This window comes from Ahaetulla prasina, chromosome 2 (genome assembly GCF_028640845.1).
Source record: "Ahaetulla prasina isolate Xishuangbanna chromosome 2, ASM2864084v1, whole genome shotgun sequence".
Taxonomy (NCBI): domain Eukaryota; kingdom Metazoa; phylum Chordata; class Lepidosauria; order Squamata; family Colubridae; genus Ahaetulla; species Ahaetulla prasina.
This window is the reverse complement of record NC_080540.1, coordinates 42,014,109-42,034,452: the sequence shown is the minus strand read 5'-3', so window position 1 is coordinate 42,034,452 and position 20,344 is coordinate 42,014,109. Positions and strand designations below refer to the sequence as shown.

The 20,344-nt window shown below is 41.4% G+C and overlaps 1 protein-coding gene across 5 annotated transcripts in view; it reads left to right on the top strand.

Moving 5' to 3' along the window:
- Positions 1-20,344, top strand: part of FRMD4B (FERM domain containing 4B) — a 313,746-nt gene that overhangs the window by 138,957 nt on the left and 154,445 nt on the right. For 3 of the 5 annotated variants that reach the window (XR_009153579.1, XR_009153580.1, XM_058170349.1), the window contains exons 2-4: positions 10,973-11,038; positions 14,912-15,006; positions 19,137-19,229. Coding sequence is in view for 3 of the 5 variants with exons in the window: in XM_058170349.1 (XP_058026332.1) it covers positions 10,973-11,038; positions 14,912-15,006; positions 19,137-19,229 (254 nt within the window). In the remaining 2 variants the exon portion in view is untranslated. Of the gene's footprint in view, positions 1-10,972; positions 11,039-12,575; positions 12,642-14,911; positions 15,007-19,136; positions 19,230-20,344 lie in introns of all 5 variants that reach the window. The other 2 variants (XM_058170352.1, XM_058170350.1) reach the window with 1 other exon arrangement.

Below are 20,344 nucleotides of genomic sequence, written 5' to 3'. Positions count from 1 at the left end.
ATTGTCTGCTTTGCCTTCTAATTATTTTTTATGCATTGGGTTTGTAATTCTTTGCTTTGTCCTGTTTCTTTTCTGTACTTCATTTGGTCTTTCTTACAGGTCAGTTTGGTTTCTCCAGCATTCTGTAAAACTTCATGGTGCATTAGCTGAACTCAATTCCTCCACCCTGCTGAAGGTGTTCCTTTCCATGCAAGGAGTAGAGAAATGGAGCTTCACATCCTGAAGATCAGAGCCCCACTCCTGCACCCTGCTGGGCATACCATTCCATGCACTGAAGGCAGGCAGCTCTTTCAGCAAGCTACTAGAGAAGAGAAGAGCTGAAATCCAAGCATAGAAGAGAGAAGCGGTGTGGTACGGACTGTGGAGTGCCTCTTGGGGGGGAGGGGAACAGAGACAGTGGGAGGTCCAGCATAGGCCATGTATGTCTCTGTCAGTGGAAAATCTTATAAAACCTCCTACGATGTACCTCCCTTCCCCCAGAGGTATCCCACACTTCACCTGGGACTCCATCCACTGAATGAGCTGAGGGATCACTTAACAACCACAACTAGGAGAGCCAGGATTGCAGTTGTTGAACAAAAGAGGCAACCATATGATGTCTCCTTTAATGAGCCCTTTGCTCAATTCCCTTTCTGATTCCAATTATGGTTGTAGTAGAAGTAAGGAGTACTTGCACTGAGTGGCTTCTCCTCTATTGCTTGGATCCTACTAAAGGGACAGGTTATACTGTGGAGTGGTAGTCTCGGCAACTGTTCCCTTAGTTCATTGGGATTTTTTTCAGCATATGGGTCTCAAGATAGAGGACATGTAGATAGAGGACTCCTTGCTTGATCTTGTTTTTGAGTGCTTAAATTGGCCAGGATTGGATTGAATTCAATGTTTGTTGTTGTTGTTAGTTGCGAAGTCATGTCCGACCCATCGCGACCCCATGGACAACTTTCCTCCAGGCTTTCCCGGAGTCCATTGAAGCTCACGCCTACTGCTTCAGTGACTCCATCCAGCCACCTCATTCTCTGTCGTCCCCTTTTTCTTTTGCATTTTCAGTGTTAAAGTTGGTAATTGGAATTTTCATGTTCCCATATCTGTAAGTATAGGCCAGTTCCGAATATTCAGTTCCTAGCTAAAGTAATCGAAAAGGCAATTGCTTTGCAACTCTAGGTATATTTGGATCAAACTTACACTGATTCAGTTCAGTCAGGGCTTCAGTCAAGATCTGGAACAGTGGAACTCAGTCTGTTTTGGTCACAGTGGTGGATAATCTACCTCAGAAACTAAGTGACAGAGTTTAGTCACTGCTAGTTTTCCTGTAACACTCAACAGCTTTCAGTGATGGCATTCTTTTGAGTAAGCAGATTGCTTGTACATTGCCTAGTTTTGATCAAGGTTTGGATGTTGGAAATAAGACAAAATAGTTGTTAGTAAAGAGAAAAATGGACCTGAGGGGGAAAGAGTGGATTCTGTTTTGGAGAGGACTGTTCTTTTGAAAAGAGACGCCTAGAGAGCAATTGGAGGTCTAGCCGTTCTGAGGCTGATCGGACACTAGTGAAGTCCTATACTAGGACTTACCTAGTGGCATTGAGGGAAGCGAGGCGTTGCTACGCCTCCTCCCTCATTGCGTCGGCAGATAACCGCCCAGCCGCCCTGTTCCGGGTGACCTGCCCTCCTTCATCAGGGGGAGCGGGATGACCCGCTGCAGGGACGTGCTGAGGAGTTTAACGGTTATCTATACGATAAAATCGTTCAGCTGCGGGACGGGTTGGACCAAAATTGCGGTGACCCTGGTGAGGTGCCCGAGGGTGGTCTTGGTGACATTGTCTGGGATGAGTTTGACCCTGTGGCTCCCGAGGACATGGACAGGTTGTTGGGTAGGCTGAATGCCACCACGTGTTTACTGGACCCGTGCCCTCCTGGCTGGTGCTGGCCACTCAGGAGGTGACACGAGGCTGGCTCCAGGCGATTACGACCGCTTCTTTGGTGGAGGTGTCTTTCCGGCCGCCTTGAAAGAGGCGGTGGTGAGACCCTCCTTAAGAAGCCTTCCTGACCCGCTGTTTTAGGTAATTATCGCCCGTCTCCAACCCGCCGCGAAGGTTGTAGAGAGTATGGTGGCATATCAGTTTCTACACCTGGATGAAACCGTCTATCTAGACCTGCTCCAGTCCGGTTTCCGCCCGGTTACAGCACGGAGACGGCTTTGGTCGCGTTGGTGGATGATCTCTGAGGCCAGGGATAGGGGTTGTTCCTCTGCCCTGGTCCTATTAGACCTCTCAGCGGCTTTCGATACCATCGACCATGGTATCCTGCTGCGCCGGTTGGAGGGATTGGGGGTGGGAGGCACCGGTTATCGGTGGGTCTCCTCCTATCTCTCCGGCCGGTCGCAGGCAGTGGTGGCAGGGGGCAGAGGTCGGCCCGAGGTGCCTCACTTGTGGGTGCCGCAGGGTCGATCCTCTCGCCTTCTGTTTAACATCTACATGAAGCCGCTGGGTGAGATCATCAGTGGTTTCGCGTGAGGTATCAGCTGTATGCGGATGACACCCAGCTGTACCTTTCCACCGGACCACCCCAACGGTTATCAAGTGCTGTCCCGGTGTCTGGAGGCCGACGGGTCTGGATGGGGAGAAACAGGCTCAAGCTCAATCCTCCAAGACAGAGTGGCTGTGGATGCCGCATCCCGCACAGTCAGCTAACCGCGGCTGACCATCGGTGGCGAGTCATTGGCCCGATGGAGGGGTGCGCAACTTAGGCGCCCTCCTGGATGAACGGCTGTCTTTAGAAGACCATTTGACGGCCGCCTCCAGGAGAGCGTTTACCAGGTTCGCCTGGTACGCCAGTTGCGCCTTTCTGGACCGGGATGCCCTGTGCACGGTCACCACGCACTCGTGACGCCTCGCCTGGATTACTGCAATGCTCTCACATGGGGCTCCCTTGAAGGGCATCCGAGGCTGCAGTTAGTCCAGAATGCAGCTGCGCGGATGATAGAGGGAGCCCCTCGTGGCTCCCACATAACACCCATCCTGCGCAGGCTGCACTGGCTACCTGTGGCCTTCCGGTGCGCTTCAAGGTGTTGGTGACCACCTTTAAAGCGCCCATGGCATAGGGCCGGGTTATTTACGGACCGCCACTGCTACCGAATACCTCTCATCGACCCGTGCGCCTCACAGGAGGGACTCCTCAGGGTGCCGCCAGCGAGGCAATGTCGCCTGGTGGCGCCCAGGGGAGGGCCTTCTGTGGGGCTCCCACCCTCTGAACGAACTGCCCCCGGGACTTCGTCAACTTCCGGACCTTCGGACCTTCCGCCGTGAGCTCAAAACATACTTATTTCATTGCGCAGGACTGAGTTAGGTTTTAATTAATGGGTTTTAAGTGGGGTTTTATTTTTTATATTTTTAATTATTTTAATTGTTAGGCTTTATAATAAGTTTTTTAATTGTTTTTTAGATTGTATTTATCTGTTTTTTAAATGCCTGTAAACCGCCCTGAGTCCTGTGGGAGATAGGGCGGTATATAAATTTGAACAATAAATAAATAAATAAAGAGCAAGTCTGCAATCTGGAAGCCATTTATCTTACCCTGCCAATGCCAATTCACAGGAGGTAACCATGATAAAGAATTTGTGAGGTTACAGCTAACGGGCCAGCTGTATCCCTTTCTGAGTTGGTTGGATTTAGCAACAGTTATTCATATATTGATTACCTCTAATCTTGCTTCCTGCAATGTGCTTTATGTGGAGCAACCCTTGAAAAATATCTGGAAATGGAAATGTGTGCAAAATGCTACAATATGTCTAGGATGCTTACTGTTGCAGGTACAATGATCACATGATAGCTGTGTGGAAACACCTCCTGGAACAATTTAAGGCAGGGCTGTCAAACTCACGGGCCACGGGCCAGATGCATAACACGCTGGCCACACCCATGCCCGGTTTAGCGAAGGGGGGGAGTCGCGATCCATCATGTGACGCTGCCGTGATGGCGCAAGTTTGACACCCCGATTTAAGGTGTTGATGTTCTGTCCAGCTTTTTAAGGGAAAAATAATCACTAAACTCAGCTAATTGGAGAAGAAGAGTTGCTCTTGAAATAACAATAAGCACCCTTCTGATTGCACTTGCTACTGGTCATTTATACCTTTGGTAGAATGGATAGCAAAATGTTACAGATTTTACAAACTTAGCAGATGTTGTTGGTTGTTGTTAGCTTAAGATACAAAACATTGCTTTAATACAAGTACAATAGTTGACTTTTGAGCCTGCCTCACAGGAGGGCTGGGAAGAAATGGAGACAATTTCATGGGGACACAGAAGAATAAAATGTTTTGCTAGGGCATATTTGTATCATGGTTAGATGAAAGTGAGGAAAGTTCAAAGCTACTCACAGGTCATATGCTAGTCATAAGGAAAGATGTGAGAGATTAACAGTGTTAAGAAGATCCTGACAAATTTGCTAAGCTTTGTGTAAATTAGGTAGTTGGAGAGAATAAATTCACTCCAAATGGAGGATGAAGATTTTTATCTGCCGGTAGCCATTAACCAAAATTAGGTGATATGAGTTTGATGTAATGAAATTTTAAATTTAATCAAGATAAAGCTTTTCTGCAGTGATGCTGTTCCTTTTCAATTAAGAGTGAATTAACCTGGTTTATGTTCTTTTTTGTCTGCCAACAGGATTAGGCTAATATGAGATAAACCATTCTTAAATCAGACAGCCATTCATTCCACAAGAAGCTTAACCGCTTTAGCTAAATAGCTGGAGGATGGGCAGATTCCTTTGGGATCTTTAAAAATGGACATGATATATATATTTTTTAAAGTTCCTTATGAGATGTTAAAAATTTAAAATTGGTATGTAATGCATTTGCCCTCTAACCCATGATCTCTTTGAGCTAAATCAGAAATAATGCCAATAGAATTAGCTCATGCAGATTGCTGTCTGCATTTTGTCACATAACCGTTTTGAAACAGTTGTTGAAATAATTAAATGCACACTCATAAAATACAACTGAATCAAGCTTTCCCAGCATTCTGATTTTTTTTAAAAAATAATGAGAAAAAAGTAATTCAAGACAGTAATTTTTTCACTAATTATTTATAGTTTATGGCCATTCAAACACGAGTTTCCAAGGAAACCTGCAATGAAACGCTTAGTTTTTAAAATTAAATTTATATTAAAATGATATAGCATGTTTTAAAATGCAAAATGGCTCTAGAACGCATGAAACAGACGTTAAAACAGAGAAACAGCAAGTATGAAATTAATGAGATACTGTAAATTCTGGGGGAAAAAATGAAATCATTTTTGCTTGGAGCCAGAAAGAAAATCAAGTTCATATTTCTACTTGGCTTTGTCTCTGAAGATAACAGAATTCAGAACAGGTTTCGTGTGAACCACAAATGTAAAACCTGTAGCATCCAGATGTTGTGGAATTGCAATTCTGGAAACCTGGAAATTTTGTCTGTGGACATGTCCAAAGGTGGTAGGCTTAGTGAATCAATTATGGAGGGCAATGAATTCTCCACTACAGCTACAGAAATTGTGTACTTTTTTGTACACCTTTTGTACCTTTTTGGTGCCTGAGACCAGTACTCAGTGGTTTTTCAGTGTTCAAAAATTGCAAATAGCATGGAACTGCATCAATCACAGAAGTACAGCTGGTATATTGGGAGTTTCATTATTTTTTAACATTAATATGTCTTTTTAACTTTGATATAAAGGTAAAGGTAAAGTTCCCCTCGCACATAAATGCTAGTTGTTCCCGACTTTAAGGGGCAGTACTCATCTCCATTTGAAAGCCAAAGAGCCAGCGCTGTCTGAAGAAGTCTCTGTGGTCATGTGGCCAGCATGACTAAACGCCAAAGGCGCACGGAACGTGGTTACCTTCCCACCAAAGGTGGTCCCTATTTTTCTTCTTGCATTTTTTACGTGCTTTTGAACTGCTAGGTTGGCAGAAGCTGGGATAAGTAACGGGAGCTCACCCCATTTCATGGCACTCAAACCGCTGAACTGCTGACCTCTCGATCGACAAGCTCAGCATCTTAGCCGCTGAGCCACCGCGTCCCCTTCCCTTTGATATGCCTCACCTCAAATAGCAGGGTTTTTTTCAGCCATCAAACCTAGGGGAGGACAAGAGTCATCAAAACGCCTCTGGGGCTATGTGGATAACCAGTCACTCCATTTTGTCCCAAACTACATAAGCTGAAAGACTTATCTACTTTTGGATTTCTATCTGAATATGAAACATCGTATTTGCCAGTTTCAGTAGTACATTAATTTTTTTAGCTTTATCATATTAAAATCTTTTCAGTAATACAGAATGCCAGTAATACAGAATACTGCAAGGGTGTCAAACTGGATTTCTTCAGGGGCCAGATCAGCATTGTAGTTCTTTGTGGGCCGTCCAATCGGGGGAGGGGGCAGAGATGGGATGGACACCTCCTGCAGCAACCTGCCAGCCAAAACGGGGTGCCTCGTTTTGGCCAGTAGGTTGCTGCAGGAGGCCGTCAGGCCAAAAATGGGGCACAAGGGACTATGCACGGCCCCTTGGTGCCCCGTGTATGGCCTTCTAGAATAGAATAGAATAGAATAGAATAGAATAGAATAGAATAGAATAGAATTTTTTATTGGCCAAATGTGATTGGACACACAAGGAATTTGTCTTGGTGCATACGCTCTCACTGTACATAAAAGAAAAGATACGTTCTTCAAGGTACAACATTTACAACACTTCATGATAGTCATAGGGTACAAATTTAACACTTAATGATACAACACTTCATGATAGTCATAGGCTACAATTAAGCAAACAATATCAATATAAATTTAGAATTGATAGGATTATCTTTTTAATGCTGCCTTTTTCTTCTTTAAAGTGCCCTACTTGATGAGAAAGTGGCTTGAATATGTCTGCGAGCACTTACAAAAAGAGAGAGAAAGCTACATATACTCAAACAATATGTATTCATTTTGAAGGGGAGAAATGAAAACAGAAGCGTGGGAATGTACTAACTTTCTTCTGAACTTGAAGAAAGCATATGATTGGTCAGTGCTTACTTTCATTATTCATTTTACTTTATTAAATATTAATATCCTGACTGTTCATATGTAGCCTCATATACTTTTCCTTTCTCTGCTCACTGTTGAAAATAGCCCTGGGCACAAGTCATATGATTAAGTCTTGGATTACTTACATTCGCAAACTATTTTTAAAAATATGACTTTGAATTAAGAGTTCTCTTTAAAAATTCATCTTTTATCTTCATTCTTTAAAAATGGATCCTGCCTTATTGCAGTCTTTCATATCTGCTGTTCTCCAAACATACTTGATTACCCAGCTTCCACACTCATTATCCCCGTGGGAGTGGGAATTTGATATACGTTGAAGGAACCACATTTGAACCAAGTGGTCGTACTATATTTATACAATATTCTACAAGTTTCTCCTTTACAAAATGTGAGGATTCCAGTTGAATAACCTTGATGGGTGAGTCATAGATTAATAGAATAGAATTTTTTATTGGCCAAGTATGATTGGACACACAAGGAATTTGTCTTGGTGCATATGCTCTCAGTGTACATAAAAGAAAAGATACCTTCATCAACAATTCTAAGGTACAACACTTAATGATAGTCATAGAGTACAAATAAGCAATCAGGAAATAATATCAATATAAATCATAAGGATATAAGCAACAAAGTTACAGTCATACAGTCATAAGTGAGATGGGTGATGGGAACGATGAGATTAATAGTAGTGCAGACTTAGTAACTAGTTTGACAGTGTTGAGGGAATTATTTGTTTAGCATAGTGATGGCGTTCGGGGAAAACCTGTTCTTTTGTCTAGTTGTTCTGGTGTGCAGTGCTCTATAGCGTAGTTTTGAGGGTAGGAGTTGAAACAGTTTATGTCCAGGATGTGAGGGATCTATAAATATCTGTAAATAAAATAGTGCCCCATTTTGGCTGCCAGAGGAGAAGGGAAAGAATTTGTTTGTGCACAGGTGATCAAAGTGAGTGAAAAGAGTAATTTGATTCTAACTAAGCAGTGGACAATTATATATCCTCGAAATAAATATACACAGAGAGAGAGTGCCTACTGTAATTTGTTTCCAAATATGTCTTGGCATTTTTGCTTATTTAAAAATACAACGTCTTTGGGAACATGAAAATACAGTCTTATGATAAAAGAAGAGAGGGTGACAGAACGTGCCAATTCAAACATGTTTTTGCCTCAAGAAAATAAAATCAAGCAAAGAATAAATCAGAATTCTATATTATTTTTTAAAAAAAGAAAATTCTCCAAAGCTTCCTTGCTATGATGCTATTTTGTATTTAGATATACAGGTTTATTCTTGCTTTTTTTTACTTCCTAAATTTGGGGTTTTTTTCCCCTTGGGGCTTCCTGTTTATATAGCATCTAAATACATCTGGAGTGTAACTTAACATTGTGGGGTCTAAAAATACTGCCTAAAACAGCAACTTTGGTAGATCAGAGCATCCTGCTGCTCCTGGGTAGAATAGCAAAAATATCCTGAAGGGTTTATATCACATATCTGAAGTTGCAAGCATGAAATCAGGTTTTCACTGCTAAAGCTGTGCCTTTACTCGTATCATCATATTATAGGAAAGTCATCTTTATTGTTGTAACATTTGCCACATGGAATTTATTTGTACAGATCATTTGTTTTAACAGTGAATTGAATTCCATCATTTTATATGGTGCACTATTTTGAATTTATAAAAGAGTTTTTAAGACAGAAAAACAGTTATACTCCTTTTGGTTTCTTCTGTGGAACGAATTTACCACATTTAGTCATTCAGGGGTCCCCAAATCCCAGGCTGCAGATATTGTGCTGATCCGTGGACCGTTAGGAACCAGTCTGTGCAAGTGAGCAAAACATCTGCCCATGTGTGGGATTTAGGTAGAGCACGAAACCATGACCCCCAGTCTGTGGAAAAATTGTTTTCTACAGAACCGGTCCCTGGTGCCCAAAAGGTTGGGTACCAATGCTCTATCTAATTCACCATTACTCACCTGACAGGATTACACTTCTAGAATTTCCTTACACCTTTGCCTGACGTTACAATTCTGGAGTATTATCAGGTCTTAGAATCTCTGACAGACTGGGGGAAAGTTGTCCTCGTCCATTTTATATACAGAAAACAAAAAGTATCAATACACTGATTTTATAACTTATTTCACCAAGATAGAAATCATAATTTATAAATCACATAGATTGAGCCCATACTGTACATTCTCCTAAGCTAAAACTCGGCATGCTTGTTTCATATATAAGAACATCAGGAAACTTGAACAAGGGCCTGGAAGATGATACCTTGGATGGCAATCAAGATTTCCAGTGTTGTTTATGAATTGGGCTGGGGTGGCGAGAAAGGAAGGTTTTATATCCACAGCAGGTCCACCTGTTTGCAACCATTGGGGTTCAGTTTATAGATGAGACAAAAATCTCATAATTAAACCACTTTGAACCACTTAGACTACCACAAACCATGTGAGAAATACTTTCACTTGGAGCCTAGCCAACAAAACCATGAGATAAAAACTGAATTAGATCAGAAATGATGGAAAGAGCAGATCAGTGATACTGTTATGATGTTATACATATGGGTGTATATGTGTATACAGATAGTTCTCGACCTACAACCATTCATTTAGCAATTGCTCAAAGTCACAACAGCACTGAAAAAACTGACTTATAACTTGTCCTCATACTTACAACCATCTCATATTTATGACCATCTCATACCTTATCCCCACAGTCAAATGCTCAAAATTCAGGCAATTGTCATGTATTTACGACAGTTGCAGCATCCCAGGGTCTCATGATCACCATTCGCAACCTTCCCAGTGAGCTCCCAACATGCTTTCGTCAACGGGGGAAGCAGATTTGTTTAACGAACGCGTGATTCAGTAAACAACTGCAGTGATTTGCTTAACAACCACAGCAAAAAAAAAGTCATAAAATCAGGTGCAACCTATTTAAAACCCACTTTGCTTAACAATGGAAATTCTGTGTAGGTGTTGTGTCTTGCCTGCTCTCACAGCAGCCGGGGCCTTCTTATCTGCTCCCGAACACGGAGGAATGTATGCCTCCCAGCCCCAGTCCTGGCTCCATGCTCAGACAAGCTGAAGAGGAGGGGTCACCTCCCGGTCCCAGCCCTGGCTCCATGCCCAAGCAGGCTGCAGAGGAGGGAGCACCCCCCAGCCCCAGCCCTGGCTCCATGCCCAGGCAAACGGAGCAGCTAGACCCCTCCCTCTCCTCCACAGCATGTGAGCCTGAGGAAAGTTTATTTCCAACAGCTGCTGATTGGAGTGACCCTCGCATCAGAAGACTGGATAGGCGGAGGCAACAGAAGGAAGGGAGGGGCAGGCCTTAATGAGTGCTGAGTCATGGAGCCACACCCCATGGCCTATATAAAGGATCTGCTTTCTGGTAGTCTCTGAGTCAGGCAAAGTCGAACTTATCTTGCTGAAGTCACTTTCTGGTCTCCTGCCTGCTCTGAGGACTTTGCTAGGACTTTGGGCAGAGCTGCAGAGGCAAGCCTAATTCGGATTTCCCTGACCCGGCCGTCAGCGGAGGAGTGGGACACGACAGTAGGAGATAACCAGGCTGAACCCGAGGGAGGGGTCAAACTTGTCATAAGTCACGAGTCCCTTCGTGCTGACAAGAGATCTAAGTCCAGCCCACTTTGAATTCCTTTCTATTGTTAACTCCTGCTCATTTCCCTTAACGGTCAATTGGCCAGATTCTTATAGAGAACTTAAGCTTGCAATAAATCTTTATACTCATTTGAGCTGCCCTATATCTCCTGATTTTCCGGTCCCAGTTGTGATTGCAAGTCGAGGGCTACCTTGGTAAATGGGCGTCTACAAACAGATTAAATATACAAATGGATTTATATGGTATACCTTTAGAGCGAGATCATTACTGTTCTACAGTTAATGCTCTTCCATTTGTTTTACAGATGTCCGAAGGCAGACACTGCCAAGTACAGCTTCTGGATGATAGGAAGCTGGAGCTACTAGTTCAGGTGAGACATTGTAGTTTTATTGTTTCTGTAGCGCCGATTCATCAATTGAACTCTTCAGCAGGGCGAATGATCGTGCTTCAAAAATTAATTGAAAGAAATGTTTTAAACTTTGGGCCGGTCGGTGTAACACCTCTCTCTGTGATTAATTAAACAGAAGTTTTTTAAAGGTCAGACATAAGCTTGGAGACATCATGTAGCAACACATTTTCAGGCTCATGCAGAAAATGTTTTAATGAACAACAGAGATCTGTTGTGTTCATGCTTGCTTGAGGTTCAAAGCACTCAAAAAAAGGTGCACAGCTCTGCTCCCCAGTTCACTCCCCTGTATGACAGTAGCTTCAAGAAAGAGGGGAGGCATTGTAGCTAGTTCAGAGGATGAGAATAATTTAACAGGACTGACTGTTTCTGGAGTGCTTTGGGCACTATATTTTCAAAGAAATCAACAAACTAGTGTATAGTAGTTCTCAACTTAAGGGACACGGTGGCTCAGGGGCTAGGACGTTGAGCTTGTAGATCGAAAGGTCGGCAGCTCAGCGGTTCGAATCCCTAGTGCTGCCGTGTAACGGGGTGAGCTCCTGTTACTTGACCCAGCTTCTGCCAACCTAGCAGTTTCAAAAGCACGTAAAAATGCAAGTAGAAAAAATAGGGACCATCTTTGGTGGGAAGGTAACGGTGTTCCGTGCGCCTTTGGTGTCTAGTCATGCCGGCCACATGACCACGGAGATGTCTTCGGACAGCGCTGGCTCCATGCCCAAGCAGGCTGCAGAGGAGGAGCACCCCAGCCCCAGCCCTGGCTTCATGCCCAGGCAAACGGAGCAGCTAGACCCCTCCCTCTCCTCCACAGCATGTGAGCCTGAGGAAAGTTTATTTCCAACAGCTGCTGATTGGAGTGACCCTCGCATCAGAAGACTGGATAGGCGGAGGCAACAGAAGGAAGGGAGGGGCAGGCCTTAATGAGTGCTGAGTCATGGAGCCACACCCCATGGCCTATATAAAGGATCTGCTTTCTGGCAGTCTCTGAGTTAGGCAAAGTCGAACTTGCTGAAGTCACTTTCTGGTCTCCTGCCTGCTCTGAGGACTTTGCTAGGACTTTGGGCAGAGCTGCAGAGGCAAGCCTGATTCGGATTTCCCTGACCCGGCCGTCAGTGGAGGAGTGGGACACGACAGTAGGAGATAACCAGGCTGAACCCGAGGGAGGGGTCAAACTTGTCATAAGTCACGAGTCCCTTCGTGCTGACAAGAGATCTAAGTCCAGCCCACTTTGAATTCCTTTCTATTGTTAACTCCTGCTCATTTCCCTTAACGGTCAATTGGCCAGATTCTTATAGAGAACTTAAGCTTGCAATAAATCTTTATACTCATTTGAGCTGCCCTATATCTCCTGATTTTCCGGTCCCAGTTGTGATTGCAAGTCGAGGGCTACCTCGGTAAATGGGCGTCTACAAACAGATTAAATATACAAATGGACTTATATGGTATACCTTTAGAGCGAGATCATTACTGTTCTACAGTTAATGCTCTTCCATTTGTTTTACAGATGTCCGAAGGCAGACACTGCCAAGTACAGCTTCTGGATGATAGGAAGCTGGAGCTACTAGTTCAGGTGAGACATTGTAGTTTTATTGTTTCTGTAGCGCCGATTCATCAATTGAACTCTTCAGCAGGGCGAATGATCGTGCTTCAAAAATTAATTGAAAGAAATGTTTTAAACTTTGGGCCGGTCGGTGTAACACCTCTCTCTGTGATTAATTAAACAGAAGTTTTTTAAAGGTCAGACATAAGCTTGGAGACATCATGTAGCAACACATTTTCAGGCTCATGCAGAAAATGTTTTAATGAACAACAGAGATCTGTTGTGTTCATGCTTGCTTGAGGTTCAAAGCACTCAAAAAAAGGTGCACAGCTCTGCTCCCCAGTTCACTCCCCTGTATGACAGTAGCTTCAAGAAAGAGGGGAGGCATTGTAGCTAGTTCAGAGGATGAGAATAATTTAACAGGACTGACTGTTTCTGGAGTGCTTTGGGCACTATATTTTCAAAGAAATCAACAAACTAGTGTATAGTAGTTCTCAACTTAAGGGACACGGTGGCTCAGGGGCTAGGACGTTGAGCTTGTAGATCGAAAGGTCGGCAGCTCAGCGGTTCGAATCCCTAGTGCTGCCGTGTAACGGGGTGAGCTCCTGTTACTTGACCCAGCTTCTGCCAACCTAGCAGTTTCAAAAGCACGTAAAAATGCAAGTAGAAAAAATAGGGACCATCTTTGGTGGGAAGGTAACGGTGTTCCGTGCGCCTTTGGTGTCTAGTCATGCCAGCCACATGACCACGGAGATGTCTTCGGACAGCGCTGGCTCTTCGGCTTTGAAACGGAGATGAGCACCGCCCCCTAGAGTCGGCAACGACTAGCATGTATGTGCAAGGGGAACCTTTACCTTTACCTAGTTCTCAACTTACCACCAGTTAAGTCCAGATTTTCTGTTACTAAACAAGGTGGTTATTAAGTAAGTGCTACCCAATTTAACAATTGTTTCTGCCATGGTTGTTAAGCAAATCATTCCAGCTGTTAAGTGAATCATAGGATCATTCAGTGAATCCAGCTGCATCATTTATTTTGCTGGCTGGGAACATTGCAGTTGACAATCACATGACCCTGGAGTGCTGCAACATGCCAGTTTCCAACACCCAATTTTTGATCATATGACTATGGGGATGCTGCAACCATCATAAGCGTGAGAATAGGTCATGTCATTTTTTCCCCAGTGCCATTGCAACTTCAAATTGTTGCTAAACGAATGGCTGCAAGTCGACCATGACCTGTATTTAGAGGAAGGACAATCATGAAGATCGGTAATATAAAAATTTAACCTGCTGAAAACAAGCTGAAAAAGTTAGGGAACATTGTAATCTGTATGGAAGGCAAAATGAAACCTGACTGATATCTTTGTAATCATCATAGTAGTAGTGGGAGAAGACTTATTCTCTAGTGTTCCTGAAGAAGGACTATAGCTAGTGGGTTCAAGCAAATAGATTTCATCTAAACATTTGGAGAGATTTCTGAGAGGAGATTGCTGTTCAACAATGAATCAGTCAACATTCTCAGGACTCAACTTTGGTTGGTGATGGACAGTAACATGTCAGAATTATTTCAAAATTCATACTGTGAACTGAGCGTATTAGAGGGTCACCAAGGACCTCCCTGCCTCTAGAACCTTATACATCAAACCTCAGCACCCGACTGCTTCAAAACTCATCGAATTCGGTATTCAACATGTTTTGAAGCAAAAATCTTGTCCTGGTGCTTATCTTTCTCCCTGTAGTTGACATGCAAGGAAGAATTTGCTGGTGTTGGGTTGCCTCATGACTATTTCTTGTAGCCAAAATATGGGGTCATGTGGTAAGTCATGTGGTTTTCTTGCTACCTGTCAGCTTTAATATTCACCACATCTTCTGGAACGAATTATCGATGAGAATCGAGGTACCATTGTATGGGTGATCAGCATGGTCTACATTGCGTTGTGTGTCAGTTTTACTTTGGCTAATATTTGATAATGATAACTCTTTTGATAATATTATAAGGAAAATTTGGTTTGAATGTTGCCGTGGAGTTTGTTGAAATAATTTTAAGTAGATAATTTTAATTACTTGTAAAGACATGTAAATCAGGAAGAGCTTCCTCTTCCAACCCCATTACTGTGAAAATAAAAGTTGCTTTTCTACCCTAAATTAAAACCCTTAAGAGAGATGGCCATATGGGAAAGAAAGAAAACTTTTCCAAAAGTCTTATTAATATAGATGGGGTGGGCAGAGGGAGGATAATTATATTATTATTTTGAACACAGAGAGTGCAAGAATAACATACTTTTTTTTTTGTTCTATAGCCTAAACTTTTGTCACGGGAATTATTGGATTTGGTGGCTTCACATTTCAACCTCAAAGAAAAGGAATATTTCGGGATAACATTCATAGATGATATGTAAGTACATCATGCAGTTATTTTTAAGCCACTTGAATGGTCATAATGTATCCTGGCATTTCCAGATTTATTTTTAGATAATATCATAGCCTTCAGTTATTTTCTGAAGTTCTCAAACTATAGAATTTTCCTTCTGTTTGCTTCTTTTATGATTGTAGCAAAAAATATTGCTTTCTGACTATGCATAGTGTTAACTACTATGCCTTTTATTTTTGCTTTATTGTTATATTATCCAGCTCAACTTTTTCCAGGTCAGTCTAGGTCAGTATGGTGCTAACATTATTTATATATTTCAGACACCTACTAAACAGCATTTCTTAGGGATTACATAGCTTTTCCCAGCCTGATATTTGGATTACAACTCTCAGAGCTCAGCCAGCTGGCCCGCTGTTAAAAGATTTTTAGTTGAAGTCTATACATCTGGAGGACATTCAGATTGGGGAAAGCTAAGCTAAACACATTCAAGAATTGGAAGGGAGAAGAGGCTGGTTAGATAGTTTTCCTCCAATTATTATTTTTCCACTCCAATTTAATTTCCATGCTGTTCACACACATGAGATTACTAGTTGATGTTTCCCTCCTCATATGCAGGGATTAGGGAAAGATTTAGAGCAGGGAAGATACAGCCACAAAACAATGAAGCACTATAGAACATAAAATCAAAGGGTTGGAAAAGGCCTCAGAAATCTTCTAGGCAGGAGGATCTTATATCATCCAGGTCAAATGGTTATCCAGTCAGCTTTTGATAACCTCCGATAATGGAGCACCCACAATTCTGGGAGGCAAGCTGTTTCATGGATTAATTGTTCTCCCTGTCATAAAATTTCTCCTGACTGCTTCAATCTCTCTTTAACCAGCTCCCTCCATTATTTCTTGTCCTGCCGTCAGGTGCTTTGGAGAATAAGTTGACTACTTCTCTGTGACAGCCCCTCAGTGAAGACAGTTATTATGTCCCCCACCCCCAATCAATCATCAAATCTGACAATCTTCCTCTAGTTTTTCTTCCAAAATTTCTTGGTTTTACTGGTTATACATAAAGACATGTATACTATATGTAAGCAAAATAAATTGTATGCCTATTTGCATATATTTTCTTCTGTGTGAATGATTGATTTCCTATTGCTGGATGTTCTAAACTTTTCTATAGGTAAATTCTGTCAATAGAGTTTGTAGGTGTTGGAACAAAAGTTCCTAAAAAACATACGCCTGAACATAAGAGGAAATCTCTCTTTCTCTTAACAACTTTCTAGTTTAATATCTATTGATGTTACATTCCTTTTTGTGTTATTTTGATTATGAACTTGCAACCTCCAGAGGGCAGTCAAATCCTATTTTTTTAAAAAAATTCCCTATTGTAGCAGAAAACGCCACTTAAACTTTTTCTATCAGACAAAGTGTGTGACTCAGTGACACAGATATTGTTCAGTCAAAGCACCGATGAATAATAACAATACACTTTAATGGTGAAGGCTTTCTTTCCTTCATGCTTATTTTTCCTCTCAGAAAAATTCATCTATAAATTCATTGTAGGCCATTGTAAAATGTTGTGAAAAGAACAAATGAAGATTGAATCACCATTACATACCTACTATAGTGATATCCAGATAGATAGGATTCCAACTTTTTCATATCCAGTTGGTGATAATGAGAATGCCTAATTCTTCTGGTCTATAAAAGGTAAAGATAAAAGAGTCCCTGCATATTTTACTCCACTAGTTGTTGCAACTATAGTTGCAACACTAGTTGTTGCTTACATCTCTGTTTCAAGGCGATTGAGCCAGTGCTGTCTGAAGAAATTTCCGCAATCCATGTGGCCAGCATGATGTCATGCAGCATTATTACCCTCTGACTGAAGTGGTACCTATTTATCTACTCACTTTTACGTACTTTCAAACTGTTAGGTTGGCAGGAGCTGGGGCGAGGATGGGTGCTCACCCTGTTGCATGGTGCTTGAGTCTTGAAACTGGGCTGCTGGCTTTCCAGCTGACAAGCCCAACATTTTAACCACTGAGACACCGTACGGCTCTCTGATGCATATGAGTCTGTAAAAAAGGCATGGCTTTTGCCTTTCTGTTTGTTTTGATTTAATAATGTGCTATAATTTATTTATTTATTATGTAAATTTTTATACTGCCCTTCTCCCGAAGGACTCAGGGCGGTGTACAGCCAAGATTAAAACAATTAAATATACAAAATTAAAATATCAGTTAAAATACATATTCAATAATGGCCAAATTAAAACCGTCAAATTGACCCAAACTAAAATACCCCATATAAAATTATTAAAAATTAAAAATTTGAAAATTTAAAAATCAAGCCAGTCCCGCTTGGATAAACAAATAAGTTTTCAATTCACGCCGAAATAATAGGACTTTGAAGGCTGGTAATTCCTTTGCTCAAGAACTTAAATCCTAATTTCCTTTTTTTCATGAAGACAGCAATATTGTAAGCGCCCTGAGTCTTCGGAGAAGGGCGAGGTATAAATGTAAACAAAAAAAAATTGTCAATAGAGGGGGGGTGGGTTAGGTGGTACAAACAATTTGGAAACCAGTTTTTAAACATTTGATAAAGTAATCAGTAACCAGTTTATTACATATCGAGTCTTTGATCACATTTGGGACTATGATATAGAACTGATGCATCTTGCATTTGAATGGACAGTCGGCTGCCACTTTAGACTTTCTGAAAAAGCTACATCAATTACATGCATGGCAATTACTACTACTATATATCATTCTGGCCCCTGTTCACAATCCTACAGGTAGTCCTTGATTACAATCATAGTTGGAACCAGGTTTTCCATTGGTAAGCAAAGCGGTTATTCATGAGTCTTGTCTGATTTTATAACCTTTTTGCTGCGGTTGTTAAGCGAATCACTACAGTTGTTAAGTGAATCATGCGGTTGTTAAGCAAATTCAACTTCTCCCATTTGACTTTGCCTATCAGAAGATGGCTGGAAAAATCACAAATGGCAATCATGTGACCCAGGGATGCTGTAATCATTATAAACACGTGCCAGTTGCCAAGCATCTGAATTTTGACTGCATGACCATTAGGATACTGTGACGGTCATAAGTGCGAGGACTGGTCATAAGTCACCTTTTTCAATCTATTTTAACTTCAAATAGTCACTAAACAAATGGTGTAGGTTGTGGTCTACCTGTATTTCAGCCCATTAACTGGTTCTTAATTAACTGGTTCTTAATCAAGAAACCTAATTTTATGCAGCTTCTTTTCTAAAAACTCTACACTACTAACTAGAGCATACAAACATTTGCCAGACCCATTCTTGAATACAGCTCATCCGTCTGGAACCCATACCACATCTCTGACATAAATACAATAGAAAGAGTCCAGAAATATTTTACTAGAAGAGTTCTTCACTCCTCCGAAAACAACAAAATACCTTATACCAAGAGACTTGAAATCCTGGGATTAGAAAATTTACAACTCCGTCGACTTCGACATGACCTGTGTTTAACACACAAAATCATCTATTGCAATATCCTTCCTGTAAAAGACTACTTCAGCTTCAATCGCAATATTACAAGAGCAAAAAATAGATTCAAGCTAAATGTCAACCGCTTCAAACTTGATTGCGGAAAATATGACTTCTGTAACAGAGTTGTTAATGCTTGGAACTCATTACCTGACTCCATAGTCTCTACTCAAAATCCCAAAATCTTCAACTAAAAACTGTCTACTATTGACCTCACCCCATTCCTAAGAGGGCTATAAGGGGCGTGCATAAGAGCACAAAAGTGCCTACCGTTCCTGTCCTATTGTTCCCTTCATTATATCAAATTGATATAGTTGATGCATATTTTTTACATATATATATATATATATATATATATATATATATATATATATATATATATTCTTCAAAATATGTTGTTTTATCTATGACAATTGTTTGTGTATACTGTTGTGGCAAAAAGAAATTAAAAAAAGGAAAGGTAAGATTGCACTTTATAAATGCTACATTATCTGTGCTTGCAATGAAGGTAGGAAATAAATGAAATGAGGAAAATAGAAGAGTTAGTCGACTTCATTTCTAGAGAAAATAGTCTCAGCTGTGTGAATGAAAAGCATTGGTTTCTTATGTTTCCTGTTCTGATATTTTTCAGGGGACACAATGTCTGGCTACAGTTAGATCACAGAGTTCTGGATCATGATTTACCTAAGAAACCAGGTCCGGCAACTTTGTGTTTTGCAGTCAGGTAAATATGGTTATGCAATACAAAATAAATTTGCACTATGAAATTTCCACTTGTAATCAAAATGTTTTTTTTTAAAGAATTAGTGAGTTTTTGTTATTATCAATGACAAATAAGTAGGACAATTTTTTAAAAAAAGTTAACGGGATGATATTTGCGTGAACATGTGTTTGTCACATTTCCCTATCACTTCCAAACTAGTACTCTGTGTCATCCCATGTGGTAATTTTTATATTTAAGCCTTAAGAAGATGACTCAGTATGCTGGTGTTTTTACATTTGAAATACGGTTTAAAGCAGGGTACCCCAACCTTGGCAACTTTAAGAGTTGTGGACTTCAGCTCTCAGAATTCCTCAGCCAGCAAAGCAAAGCTGGCTGAGGAATTCTGGGGGTTAAAGTCCACAACTCTTAAAGTTGCCAAGGTTGGAGACCCCTGATTTAAAGAAAACCTTTGAAGGAACTTCCTAGTCTTCCATATGTGTTGTGACTGCACGTATTCAGAGGGTTGGAGGTATTCTAAAATATCTCCCACCAAACTCCATATTTTCAAGGTTCCAGTGCAGACAATAAAATATAATACGATAAAAAATGAGCTACTGTCAAATCTTCAGGATATACGCCACCCAAAAAGTAATCAGGGAAGAAAAATTACTTCAGCAAATGCTGGTAAGACAAGCTACTACATACAGCAGCTTTGCTGGCTGGGGGATTCTGGGAGTTGAAGTCCACCGGGCTTAAAGTTGCCAAGGTTGGAGACCCCTGACATACAGTACTACACCCACCATCATCCCTGTCCACCAATATTACCTAGCCTCTGAAGGAAACATCTGCAGAAAGAGAAGCAAGCTTAGAACACCAGAATTCACATACTGAAATGAAACCAATGTTGATGTGATGTTAATCTCTCAGAGTCATGGAATCATAAGGCTAGAAGGGACCTTGGAGGTCTTCTAGTCCAAATCTATGCCCAAGGCAAGAGTCCCTATTCCATCGTGGATAAATGATTGTCTAATTTTTACTCCAGTAATGGAGCATCCACAACTCTGGAAGGCAAGCTATTCCATTGATTAATCATTCTCACTGTCAGGAAATTCTTCCTTATTTCCAACTTGGATCTC